Source organism: Leuciscus leuciscus (assembly GCF_965113295.1).
Source record: "Leuciscus leuciscus genome assembly, chromosome: 7".
NCBI classification, from domain to species: domain Eukaryota; kingdom Metazoa; phylum Chordata; class Actinopteri; order Cypriniformes; family Leuciscidae; genus Leuciscus; species Leuciscus leuciscus.
The window spans coordinates 42,452,024-42,466,266 of NC_138731.1; the positions used below are offsets into that span (position 1 = coordinate 42,452,024).

The 14,243-nt window shown below is 37.7% G+C and overlaps 1 protein-coding gene across 2 annotated transcripts in view; it reads left to right on the top strand.

The window, feature by feature from the left end:
* LOC309502295 (potassium voltage-gated channel subfamily H member 7) overlaps positions 1-14,243 on the top strand; it is a 112,665-nt gene that overhangs the window by 59,680 nt on the left and 38,742 nt on the right. For both annotated transcript variants that reach the window (XM_082174621.1, XM_082174622.1), the window contains exons 6-7: positions 6,365-6,790; positions 13,048-13,447. In XM_082174621.1, coding sequence (XP_082030747.1) covers positions 6,365-6,790; positions 13,048-13,447 — 826 coding nt within the window. The remainder of the gene's footprint in view (positions 1-6,364; positions 6,791-13,047; positions 13,448-14,243) is intronic.

The following is a 14,243-nucleotide window of genomic DNA, read 5'->3' on the forward strand; positions in this document are numbered from 1 at the left end:
GATTGATTGTGCAGTGTAGACAGCATCATTGATTATAACGGCGAGAGTCCAGAACTCAGTCCCTGATAAACTCGCGCTGTGTGATTGACAGCTCCAGTGATTATAAAGGGAGCGTTCTTTGATCGCTTTCTGTACATGGTTTAATCACAATCACTGTATATGGTTTAACCAACATTTCAGTTTGGATGGGAAACTTTTGGAAAACTCCTGATAACGCTAAATTCACCGTACTGCGCATGCGTAAAACCTCACAAAAGCTCACTGAGATGAAATAAATAATAAAGTTATCGCGTAGTTCTTCTGACAGGATCATTTTATTATTGGTCATTATATATTAGGTCTAAAACGCGACTGCTCTCATGTTTTGCCGCAGGACAGCAAGTCTAAGTACATTTTCTGTCATCTTTGCAGGACTGTGATATGAAGAGTGTGCAAAGTAAAATATTTTAGCAACGGTGTGAAAGTGAATAGCACATAACAGGCACAATACCGGTATAAACATGAATATTTATTGGTACAATATGCGTCACATGACTAAACTTACGTCATCGTTTTTAAATACCCCCGTTTTGACAGTCATCGCGACACTAAAACGCGAAAACGGCATTTTCAAATGTATCCACTTTGGAGAGCGTTTTCAAAAAGATTTATTTTCATTAATTAAAACTCTCAGTGTGGACAGAAGACCAAAACGGAGAGAAAAAGATGCATTTTAAAACGAAAACGTATTAGTGTGGACATGGCCTCAGAGAAACAATGTGAAGTTGACTGTTTAGTCACTGGCTTGATGTACTGATACATAAACAGCAATAAATGATTTGTTAGTATCACCTGAACCTTGTTAAGCTGCCTATTTAAAACCCTTGTTGTCTTGAGGTCTTTGCTCAGTCTTGAGTTGACACCGGTGCAGTCCTGTTGACTAAACCTGTCCGTGAGTTATTCTCAGAGTTTTTTCCCAGTGTTTGTTGCTTGTTACCGACCTGTACCAGCCTGTTTCTTGGATTACGAGTTTGCCTTCTGCTTCTGGATTATTCACTCATTCTGACTGTTATTGTGGACTTTGACCTTTGCCTGGATTATTACTTTTGATTTTGCCTGTTCCTTGTTGGATACTTTTGCCCCACTTTTCAAGTAAAGCCCTTGAACTGAGTTATTGTCTCTGTCTCTGCATTCTGAGACGAAACACACCACCTTGTGGCACCGAGGTAGAGCTCCCGCCTGCTACGCAGGAGACCCGGGTTCGATTCCCAGTCGGACATAACAAAATGATTTTGAGACAAAGATCATCTGACTGTACATGAATCACTACTGTATATATATATATATGAAATCACAGATTAGGCTTTAGAATTAACACGGTTACTTACGGTCTGTCCATATCTTACAGTAAAAGTCCGTTTGCAAAGTCTGCGCCGAAATTACGACTGATTTACCAAAGAATCCAGTGAAATGCACCGAACAAACAAATAACGCTCTACTTATTCACGTAGTTGAAAATAAATAAGCACTTTCCTAGCATTCGGATCCTTTGGAAGGTAATGTTATTGTTAGTCCAGTGATCCTGTATCTCTCTTCTCATCTCACTAACGCTCCAGTGGGCGGGGCTAAAGACATGATGATGTAGAAGTAGGCGTTGATCTGATTCTGCAGAGACGGTCTTTCCTCGCACTATTACGTCATAATGTGACAAAATAAGAGTCATTTTCGGAGTTTGGTTTCAATAAAAGCTGTTTTTGGACTAGCAAGGAAGTTTTGAGTTCTGAAACTTACAGGATGTTTTTATAGTACAGTGACCTCTTACGTGTCAAAACATCAAGGAAAATTTTTTTTCTCAATTCATGACCTTTCATAGGCATCATAGGCACGCTTCCGATGCAAATCATGTTTTAAATGAGAAGATCATTTTTGGCAAAATCTAAGGCAACACTGCATGTGTTCATTGATAAATTCCAAAAAGGCATTGCACATAGAAACGTTAATTCTAAGTATACTACCGTTCTTGTGGAAAAATCAAGGTTAGTGACTTCTGGAAATATCCTTCAAGGAAAGTCAAAGTCATGACGCTGTAAGGCTGTAACATAGAGTACTGGGTCAAAGCTCGCTGTAAACGTGTCCGCCTCTCGGCCAGCCGGGAAGGAAGTCAGTGACGGCCCATCAGAAGTCCTCACTTCAGAAGTTGACTCGTTCACTGCGGTCATTTAACTTGTCACGTCTGAGTGATTCTCACATTGCCGTCCCCGACCTGCCTGGATGTGTGAGAGCCTGCAAGAGAAAAAGATACATAATTCATTACTTTCTTAGAAGAGAAAGAGAGAGAGGGAAATCGACTACGGAAACTGATCACTGCTGCTGCCGTCATCATTTCTAATAAAGTATTTATCAGGAAAAGACACCTCATTTGCTGACTGTCAAAGTTGGTTAAACCCTGCAGTAAGGTGTGTGTGTATGTGTGTGTGTGTGTGTGTGTGTGTGTGTGTGTGTGTGTGTGTGTGTGTGTGTGTGTGTGTGTGTGTGTGTGTGTGTGTGTGTGTGTGTGTGTGTGTGTGTGTGTGTGTGTGTGTGTGTGTGTGTTCATTTAGAGTTCAATTACAGAGACACAATGCTGGATTACAGACTATTATCATCCTAATGTTTTTACCAGGGGACTTCTGCTGTTCAAAAGCTTTGCAAAATTGTGAAATGAAACCCCAGTAGTGTCTTGATCTTTCTATTCAAGCTTCGACAAAACTGAGGTTCTGTTCTAAGGGTCACAGATAGCAGAGAAAAACAATGCTTAATGCAATTAATTAATTTCTACTAAGTGTTATTTCTTTATTAATAGTTTGAATTCGTTTTTATTTATATATTTTCTGTTTTCAGTTTAATTTAATAATAAAATTAATGCAAAATTATATGTTGGTGTCCAAGAATAAGATTCTAGTGTTGTAAACTCAGAATCGAAGACCAGGAGACTTTGGGATCACGTTCAAGAAGTTATTTCTTTATTGAGGACTTCGCGTTGATGTGGCTGCAGTTCTTCAAAAGTCTAAAGCTAATACAGTATGCATTGTAGTTATATACATTCCAAGGGGGAGGGATTACATAGAGGTGGAGACTCTGAACAAAGCATGCAAATGAAGTAGGAACACACCCTACTCTGAGAGCACTACCAGTCCAATTGAATCAGCATATCTATTCAAATGCTGATACTGGCCAGGAACTCCGGTTCCAAGGGCCATCCCAGAGCCATTAAAGACAAAAGGTGAAAGTCTCCCCTACAGCTAAGCCAATCAACCTAACGATTCAACGTCTAGGCTGAAAGGTGAAATCTCAGTGATCTGACTCATTTAAAATACAATAGAGAAAACAGAACTGGCCGGAGTCTTTAGATAGAAACTGACCCTACTAAAATCAAAGTCTTAACTTTTAATGTTGAAACCTAAATTAAACATTTAATAAATTTGTAATACAACACTAGGCACACAAGTGTCACAATACAAAGTTCCCGGACTGCTTTGAAAATGCTAAACAGCTACACAGAGATGTAAGACACTATAAAATAACAGTAGAGATTTTGTTTTAATTTGATAATTAGTGTCTATTTATTCTTTAGGTATTTTTTAATTATTATTTGAGCTATTATTTTAGCTTTCAAAAGTAAATTCCACTGCTGTGAGAATCAGAATTTACTACCCGTTTTTAAGAATTGCATTAAGGCAAAGGACATCCGATTTCTTGAATAGCGTAAATCATATTTCAGTATGTGGAAAACAAAGTTTTATGAAGTCTTGTGCACCGTTATGTCCTTGAGCAGAGTGCTAAGATAACTTCAGAATCAACCTGAGATGCATGACAACTAGACTTTATAATCCAAAAAGCTACAGTGTATGTAATGTGAGCATTTCTGACAGCAGAGACGGTCTGTACTGTGCAAATCTAGAGAAATAAATGAATATTTATGTCATGCTCTGAGGCTCCCTGACACAGTACACTTATGAAATGTGAAGGAACTCGGTTGTGCTGGTGCTTTTCATGAAATATTGCATCAGCTGGAAAGAAACAGATGACAACTACAGCGAAATATATGTGAAACTGCACGGTGAAACTGTCACATACTGCATTATGATGATGGGCCTGTGCACATGTAACTGACAGCTGTCAAGTAATGCAATATAAACAGTTAATGTGAGAGATTTTTAATAATCCAGAAATGTTTGGATCTCAATTTCGAAATGCACAAAGCAGCATTTTTTGGGAAATGCACAAATCAGCGAATTGTTTACTGCACTTTCACCATCAACAGTGCACTGGTTACTGAAAAACTGAAAAATTTTAACTAAAACTGAAACGTTTACATAAAACTATACAGTATATTTAAATGGTAGTATTTATTTTTAAATTGGAAAAGTTTGAAAAGTTATACTCAACTTCTGTACTGTAAAAATAAATAAATTATAATAAAGAGTGAAAAATTATACATAACTCAACTTCGTTTTTGTTAAACTATAAAAATAATGAAATATAGCTGCTAGCTACAATTATCAGGGTCAAGCACCACAGAAGCAGAATAAGGAGCTAAAAATCAAGGCAGCGAGCATCAGACAAATAAATACATAAATACAATCACTTGTAATTTGACAATTACATATTACCTTTGAATATAATTAACTTCTTTCTTTTATTATTATTATTATTATGCAAATAATAATAATAGTTGTGCATATGTGCAAATAGTTTAACATCTAATGCAGATGGAATGAAGTTTATAATTGTAATAATGATAATTAGTTCTGTCATGACAACTCTGACAGACAATGTTTGGTCTAGGTGGAATAGACTGCTGCTGCTGTTGGTTATTGTTGCTGCTGTTATTGTTGCTGCTGCTGCTGATTATTGCTGATGCTGTTATTGTTGCTGCTGATGATGATGATATTGCTGCTGCTGCTGATTATTGTTGATTATTGCTGCTGCTGATGATGATGATGATGATGATTATTGCTGCTGCTGCTGCTTATTGCTGATTATTGCTGCTGCTGCTGATGATGATGATTATTGCTGCTGCTGCTGCTGCTGCTGTTGCTGTTATTGCTGCTGCTACTGTTGGTTATTGCTGATTTTTGCTGCTGCTGTTGATTATTGCTGCTGCTTTTATTGCTGCTGCTTTTATTGCTGCTGCTGTTGCTGTTGGTTATTGCTGCTGCTGTTGCGGCTGCTGCTGTTGATTATTGCTGCTGATTTTATTGCTGCTGCTGTTGCTGTTGGTTATTGCTGCTGCTGTTGCTGCTGCTGCTGATGATTATTGCTGCTGCTGTTATTGCTATTGCTGCTGTTGATTATTGCTGCTGCTTTTATTGCTGCTGCTTTTATTGCTGCTGCTGTTGTTGTTGGTTATTGCTGCTGCTGTTGCTGCTGCTGATGATGATTATTGCTGCTGCTGTTATTGCTATTGCTGCTGTTGATTATTGCTGCTGCTTTTATTGCTGCTGCTTTTATTGCTGCTGCTGTTGCTGTTGGTTATTGCTGCTGCTGTTGCTGCTGCTGCTGTTGATTATTGCTGCTGCTTTTATTGCTGCTGCTGTTGCTGTTGGTTATTGCTGCTGCTGTTGCTGCTGCTGCTGCTGATTATTGCTGCTGTTATTGCTGTTGCTGCTTTTATTGCTGCTGCTGCTGCTGCTGCTGATGATGATTATTGCTGCTGTTATTGCTGTTGCTGCTGTTATTGCTGCTGCTGCTGTTGATTATTGCTGCTGTTATTGCTGTTGCTGCTTTTATTGCTGCTGCTGCTGTTGATTATTGCTGCTGTTATTGCTGTTGCTGCTTTTATTGCTGCTGCTGCTGCTGCTTGTGTTGTTGATTATTTCTGCTGCTGCTGTTGGTTGTTGCTGCTGCTGAGCAAGTAGAGGACTTGCTACTGCCAATACATACATGACATGCTGCTGTGAGCAAGTAAGGCATGCTGCTGCTGTAACATATAGCATACATGAATTACCCGTAGTAGATCTATACAGGTGGAGCTGAGGAAGGTGGAGGGTTTCTGAAAGCGCGCTGCAAACTGCTACAACAAATGCTGACCAAGTATTTGAAGGTTGAGCAGTGAGCTCATTGGCTACTGATACAGCAGGAACCAATCAGCTGTGTCCTATAGAGAATGATGTGATTGCAAACAGATTGAGTTAAAGACCTATCAGCCTGCGCCATCTAGAGTTTCATGACAGACCTTTGTAGTTATTATTATTCTTCTAAATAAACTCCACTCCATTTGCATTAGATGCTAACCTTTTTGCACAAGAGATTCTCCACTGGTTTAGCATGTTTCTCTATCAGGACAGACCTGAGATTATGTACCATGCAATACTCACGTTTTTGCCCGCCTCTCCTATTCCAGGTCTTGTCGCTGGGCGCAGATGTGCTGCCGGAATACAAGCTCCAGACGCCACGCATGGATAAGTTCACCATCCTGCACTACAGCCCATTCAAAGCAATGTGGGATTGGCTCATCCTGCTGCTGGTTATTTATACAGCCATTTTAACCCCTTATTCTGCTGCCTTCCTGCTCAACGACATCGAGGAGCAAAAAAGACGGAAATGTGGCTATTCCTGCAGCCCTCTTAACATGGTGGACTTAATGGTGGACATCATGTTCATCATCGACATCCTCATAAACTTCCGCACCACGTACGTGAACTTGAACGAGGAGGTGGTTAGCGATCCGGGGAAGATCGCCATCCATTACTTCAAAGGCTGGTTCCTTATAGACATGGTGGCGGCCATTCCCTTCGACCTGCTCATATTTGGATCAGGATCAGAAGATGTAAGTGACACCAGAACTTAATCAGCTTCCATCTGCATTTGGCTGCCGGTGTAACCTAGGGATCTTAAACTCAAATTATCAATTGGCAGGTGGTGTTCTCCTTCTCATTGGCACAGTTATACACTTAACACGCACACATGCAGCCAAATTTTGCAATGGATGTGAGCATACAGGCTTGTTTTTGTTGTCAACGAGGCTACTATTATGTATTTACATTTGTGCAATTATGAGGCAAGTTTTTAAATTAATACGACACTTCAAATGTTTGGGGTCGGAAAGATTTAGTAATGTTTTTGAAAGAAGTCTCACCAAGGCTGCATTTGTTTGATCAAAAATACAGATTTCTTTTTTTATATTGCGAAATTTTAATACAATTTAAAATGACTTTTCTATTTGAATATATTTTAAAATGTAATTTATTCCTTTGATGTAAAGCTGAATTTTCAAACATTTCAAACATGATAAATTCTTTGACGAATAGAAAGTTCAAAAGAACAGCATTTATTTGAAATATAAATCTTTTGTAACATCATAAATGTCTTTACTGTCCTTTTTGATCAACATAATGCATCCTTGCTGAATAAAAGTATTCATTTCTTTCACAAAAAAATATCTTGCAGACCCCAAACTCTTGAACGATGGTGCATGCATTTGGCAGATGCGTTTATCCAAAGCAACTGACAAAGCATTTAATGTATCTTGGATTTTATCATATCATGCATGTACACCAGAAATCAAACTCATGAACTTGGCATCACAATCACCATATCAGTTGAGCTACAGAAACATTTGGAAATAGGCTGTCTGCTTTAAGAGAACAGCAGAAAAAACATTCAAATCAAGTTTTAAAAAAAACTTTTAGGGAAAAACAGGCCAATAGTTTAAGACCTAAACCATTTGTTTACCCATTTATTTATTTAATTCATTGTTTGTACTGTGTCCATTATGTAGATCCGATCAGATCTAGCGTTTTTGTAGAGGTCAGAAAGCTTTTAGCACTGGTGGGCTGCTGATTCTTCTTACAAACACAATACAAATATTTCAGTGAATCAGGGATTACAGTGTTGTTTTCCACCTTTTTTTTTTCTTTTTTTTTTTTTTTTGAATGGCCTTCATTTCTGAATCCATTTATTTGGATTAGTGGCTTACCAAACTGAAGTCAATGATTATGGTGAGAGAGAGAGAGAGAGAGGAAAGAGAAAACTGATGTTTGAACAGCTTACAGGCTGAATCATTGGCACGCCGGTTGGCTTGTTTCCTCGCGTGTTTATGTAGGCACATCCGTCAATGGCCTATCATGAGCTCTTGGCACATCCCAGCATATGGTTTCCTCGGTTTGTGGTCTGTTCCAGTGACAGCAACTCTGTCAGAGCCATATACAGCCTAAGGACACCAGAAACAAACACAGTGGCTTTTAAAATATTAAAGAATGGAATTATAGATTAAGACCTACTGGAAATGTCATTATTTGATGGCATGCTGTATATTTTTAGACGATAGAGGGGTTTTGATGCTTGGTCTTGCTAAGTATATTGCTTTCGTTCAGATCATATTTCCCCAGAGGTCTCATATTCACATAGTTGTTCTGAAAAGGGCCATCGAGCTCCAGCCATCCAACAGCATTGAAGATCATCTAATTAACAAAGCTCACGCTCTCAGCATCTGCACTCGTTTTCACTGGAGGCGCTCTCACATCTGTCTCTGGTCACAACTAGGGATGGGTGATATAGCTAAAAAAAATCTGTCTGTTCTCTGAAATGTCTGAAAAGTGTGATTTCTTTTTTTCACAGGAATCCAAATGTTAAATTTTTCACAACCAAACAGTGAGTGTATAGATTCAAAATATTTAATTAAAGGTAAAATGATTAAAGGCATGGTTTTCACACTATTTTTCACTAAATGCAATACAATTATATATATATATATATATATATTTAATTGCACAAGTATAACAACACATTCATAATTATCCCCTTTCCTGAAATATTTTTATCCTACAAGATTTCTGTAAACATTTTTAATTTGCAAATTAATTAAGTTTTGGATCATTACGCTGTTAAAACAAAGTTTGAACTGATTCACACAAACTTGCAAACTCGATTTTATTTTTTACATTAAATAGTCTGAATCTAATTGAACTTGAATGAATGTTTGGTTGGAATTATGGTTTCTCTGATTGAAAAAAAAAATCAATGTCAAATATTTCAGACCAAATACATACACATGCATACATACAGTACCGTTTGGCGTTGGTATGACTTTGAAATTAAAATACTGTCACATCTTTGTCTTTACTGTCACTTTTGATCAATGTAATGTATCATTAGTGAATAACATTACACAAATGAGACATGACTGTGCCATTGAGGATGCTTTATGGTGAACTGATGCCTCTGCGGTCTGCCAGATATGATATGATCTGCTAGTCAGCGGTCAGACTGCGGTGTGTTTGTGCACTACTTAGGGATTGAGCTGGGTCAGGCTGATGGCAGGTGGTTTTAGGATGCATCTCAGTCACAGCACTCAGATGAAAAACTTTGGGTCTCTGCAAAACCCACTGGCGACGACCAGCCCTTATTATATTTGACAGGCTTTTATTTTATATTTGACATTTGTACTTATCAACACAACATGCATGAGCATATAGTCATACACATTTTTACTATTACGCATAGGCTACCGTCATCAGAACATGTGTGTTTGATGAATAATTATGTTGAGTTGACATAATATGTTAGCAAGATGTGTCAAAACATATGCTAGCATCATGCTAAAGAATGCTAGTAATGTGCTAAATCATGTTAGCAACATATACATGTCAGAAATATGTTAACATTGTGCTAAATCATGATTTTAATTTTTTTTTAGTAACATTAAAACATGCACGAAACATGTTATAAACATGCTAAATCATTTTAGGAGCATGCTAGCAATGTGCTACATAATGTTAATACATGTTAAAAGCATGTTAAATCATGATAGGAACATGCTAAATCATGCTATCAACATGTTAAAACATGCTAGCATTGTGCTAAAAACATGTTAGCAACATTTTATTGACTTCTCTGAGTGAAATCTCACACTCATGGTTTTAATAGTTCTTTTAAACTTTCAGACAAGGCTTCAAACTTTACTCGTCTAGTTAAACAGTGACATTTAAAATGAGGTCAAACTTGATTAACAATCGGTTTAATTGAGCGTCCATCGTATCGGCATGTCCAGCTATAACTCAAAGACGTGATTTGCTGTGAACAGGATCTGCTAATGAGTTTATAATGGGCCGCTCATGATAGATGCAGCACTTCCCAACGTGAGAGTAGAAAAATCCCACGTGCTTTGCTCCACAAGCTCGCCAACACACTGTCAGTGCTCGTATATGTTAGGAATCCCGACAGATGCATCCGTTAAGACATGTTCTAAAAATACCCAGCGCAGGTCCTAACCTCGCTTTGTGAGGCCACGGTATAATTGCCAGCTAAACAAATGATCTCCCACCGGGGGGACGAGTGATGTTGTTGAAGGAGTCTTTCGGATGAGACGGTGCCCGCTGTCAGCTCCTATAGGGACCGTTGTCCCGTGTCTCTATCTATTGAACACATTTCACCTGCAAATGAGGATTTATCTTGGTAGTTCAGCAAGAGCTAGACGAGAAGTGCGGAATCTGAAATTCATTACTCAGGTTTCTCATGTAGGGGGTTTATTTTATCCTCACGGTGCAAAATTTTGATGAGATGGATCTCTGGTGTTGGCACAGCAGTGTAATGGACTAAAATTAAACAGGATTATCAAAATATTAATTAGTGTGTGGCAGTCATGAAGACATTACAGTAGAACCCAGAAATGAGCTTTGGGTGTATTAGGCCACAATGCGTTCCGGCTTTTTCTAATACGGTTAACTGTGGTTAATTAAAGCTGTAAAAGCCCACGCTCTGTGCCAAAACCTAGTGAGGCTATACGAGTACGACATACATAAGTGAGTGATTCGGAAAACTCTTCATAGGCTGTAATTCCAAGTGTTTTATAAATAACACAAAGTGCATGGGATTCCCAAATCACAACTGATTTCAGAAGAGTTTGAAGATTACGTTAAGCATGCATGTTACCCAATCTGTTTCATAATGAATCGAAAATACATTTAAACTTCTCATAATAACAAAGCGTCTTTAATGTTGTGTTTTGTGCTTTAGCAAAGTATCTGTCAAACGAATTACAACCGAAAGCGTGATATGGCTTTGTGTCCTTGTTGAATTGTAAAAAACTGTGATTTAATTAAATAAGTATAAAATTATATAGTATTAAATAGCTTGTGATCTGGCAGTGAACTCCATATCTGCATGTGTTGTGAGTTTAACATGCATATAGGAACGTAGCGGGCACCAGTTTCGCATTATTTTCACCTAATTCCCAACATTTTCATAAGAAGATGATCACCTGATTTGTAATGAGACCCGTTTGTAAACCTGGTTTCACAGAAACGGTATAGCTTTCTGCCAAAATAAAAGCTCAACTGCAGTTTCCGTCCAAATGAAAGCTCAAGGGTTTATTTCTTGCAAGTGCAGAAATTGGGACAAACACAGTCTAATTTTCCTGTAGCATTCAATAACATACTAGTGGAATATTCATTTTCATTTATTTTACAGTGCATTTGTTTTACAATATTTGGCTATGACTGTCATAGGAATTATAATATAAAATTATTATTATTATTGTGAATGAGGGTCGACTCGAGTCCCCTTTAAAAGTTCAGGTCAAACTAAGTCAATTCACCAACTTTTTCCTTTGTTTAATTCACACACTGAACATGGGCTGGAGTCCTGGGGGAGTGTATTATTGTGTACTATGCATTTTTATGCTTATTAGAGTATTGGGTCGTTTAACGGGTCGTAACCTCTTGGACATTATTTGTTTTGGGGTCATATGATGCTATTTTAAAGATTCATTATTTAAAAAAGTGGGTGTAATAGTAAGAAAAGCATTTTTTGCAGTGTACTCTAAGTATTTTTGTTTTGTTTCCAGTCCAAATATCAAAAAAATTCTTAAAATCAAGATGCATTTACTAAAGTAGTAAAATGCCTTAAGATATTATGTCTTGTTTTCTGGGGAAATAAATCAAAATTAACTGAGTTTTTGCTTAAAACAAGCAAAATTATCTGTCCATGGGGTAAGAAAAATAATCTTGTTTCTGTTTGAATTAAGATTATTTTTCTTACCCCATGGATAGATAATTTTGCTTGTTTTAAGCTTAAAAACTTATTTTTGATTAATTCCCCCGGAAATTAAGACATAATATCTTATCTAATCTTACTTATCTAATAAATGCATCTTGATTTAAGAATTTTTTTGATATTTGGACTAGAAACCAGACAAAAATACTAAGTAAGAAAAGCATTTTTTGCAGTGTAGGTTAACATGCTTTAATGTTGAAGCTCCTACAAAGCTCCTCCTTACAAAAAGCTCAGAGCGATCTGATTGGCCAGCAGACCCGGTGCGTTGTGATTGGTCAAACACCTCAAGAGACGCCGGCTTCAGCTTCCAAAGCTTTAAGCAATATCAAAAAATATTGTCTGTTTTGCCATCAGTTCGAGCCCAAGTCAGATTCTGAAAAAGCGGATGATCAAGCCGATCGATCAGAACCAACTTTTCAAGCACGACTCGAGCAGAACGTTTCACAGTGGTCAGTAGTCTTCGTATATAGCCGGCGTTGTTCTCTCAGGTTCAGGAAGCTGTCCTCTGTAAAATGCCCCGTGCACAAGCAGACTTTTGGGTTGTACTACTCAGGAACAGATTCATAAATAAATCTTAACCTCTGATCCCCATTTTCATCCGTTTTCAGAAGGCCAAACAAATCGGGTTTGCGTTGGCATCCAAACGTGACATGACGACAACACTACAATTCTTTCTTCGCGTATGCCTTTGGACGGGCGTTATGCTAATATTTCACATTGTGACGTGGACGTTTGAGGAAGTAATATCTGTACTTGGATTGAGGCGTTTTATGCAGGTCTGGAATCTCTGTTAGATGGAATAAATCCTACTTTGCAGATCTAAATGCACAAACAGATATATCACACACTAAGGGGAAAGGAAAACATTAAAAAGCATCATATGACCCCTTCAAAAGGCAGATTACTAGGTTTTCAAGCCTAGGAGAAAGCAACAGAGAACCTGATTAGCCTTAATGAGTCAATTGAGTATTTTCTTGGTAAAATACAATCTGTTCGCAATCTTACTAATGAGCACCTTCTCTCTTTCCCAAGACGACCACTCTGATTGGCCTGTTGAAGACAGCGCGACTCCTCCGACTGGTTCGTGTTGCCAGAAAGCTGGACCGTTACTCTGAATACGGCGCAGCAGTTCTCATGCTCCTCATGTGTATATTTGCTCTGATTGCCCATTGGCTCGCCTGCATCTGGTACGCCATTGGAAATATGGAGAAACCGTACCTGGACCATAAGATCGGCTGGCTTGACAATCTCGAGGTGTCCATTGGGAAGAAAATAAACTACAGTGACCCCAGCTCTGGGCCGACCATAAAGGATAAATACGTCACTGCACTGTACTTCACATTCAGTTCGCTGACCAGCGTGGGCTTTGGAAACGTGTCCCCGAACACCAACTCGGAGAAGATCTTCTCCATCTGCGTCATGCTCATTGGATGTAAGTCTGAAACACATGCATGTACGCAAATAGCTTAAAGGGATCAATTGCTCCAAAACGTACATTTCTGTCATCATTTACTCATCCTCATGACGCCCCAAACAAAACTTCTTTATTTTTTTTATTTTTTTTGAGAAAACAGAAAGTTTCCATAAAAAAAAAAAAAAAAATGATGGTGACTAAATAGTTTAATGTTTGGGTGAAATAATACTTTGAACAGTGAAAGCAATACGTACACAACCATTTAAAAGTTTTTATTTTTTTTAAAGGAATCAGTAGGCCTACTTTTATTCAGCAAAGACGCATTAAATTGCTCAAAAGTGAAATTAAAGACATTTATTACTGTTACAAAAGATTTCTATTTCAAATAAATCTTGTTCTTTTGAACTTTTGATTCATCAAATATGCTGAATTCCTCTAAAATATTAATATTTAACATTGATAATAATCAGAAATGTTTCTTGAGCATCAAATCATCATATCAGAATGATTTCTGAAGGATCATGTGACACTGAAGACTGGAGTAATGATGCTGAAAATTCAGCTTTGATCACAGGAATAAATTAAATTTTAAAATATTTTCATGTAGAAAACAGTCAATTAAAATTGTAATCATATTTCACAATATTTACTGTATTGTTGATCAAATAAATGCGGCCTTGGTTACAGTAGCATAAGAGGCTTAAAAACATTTTTAAAGAATATAATTGAGCCCTGTTTGATTGTGAGAGAAACTTAGCAAGGTATAAGAAAAAAATATTGTATTAATATATCTCAGTGCATGTCCTGAGATGGC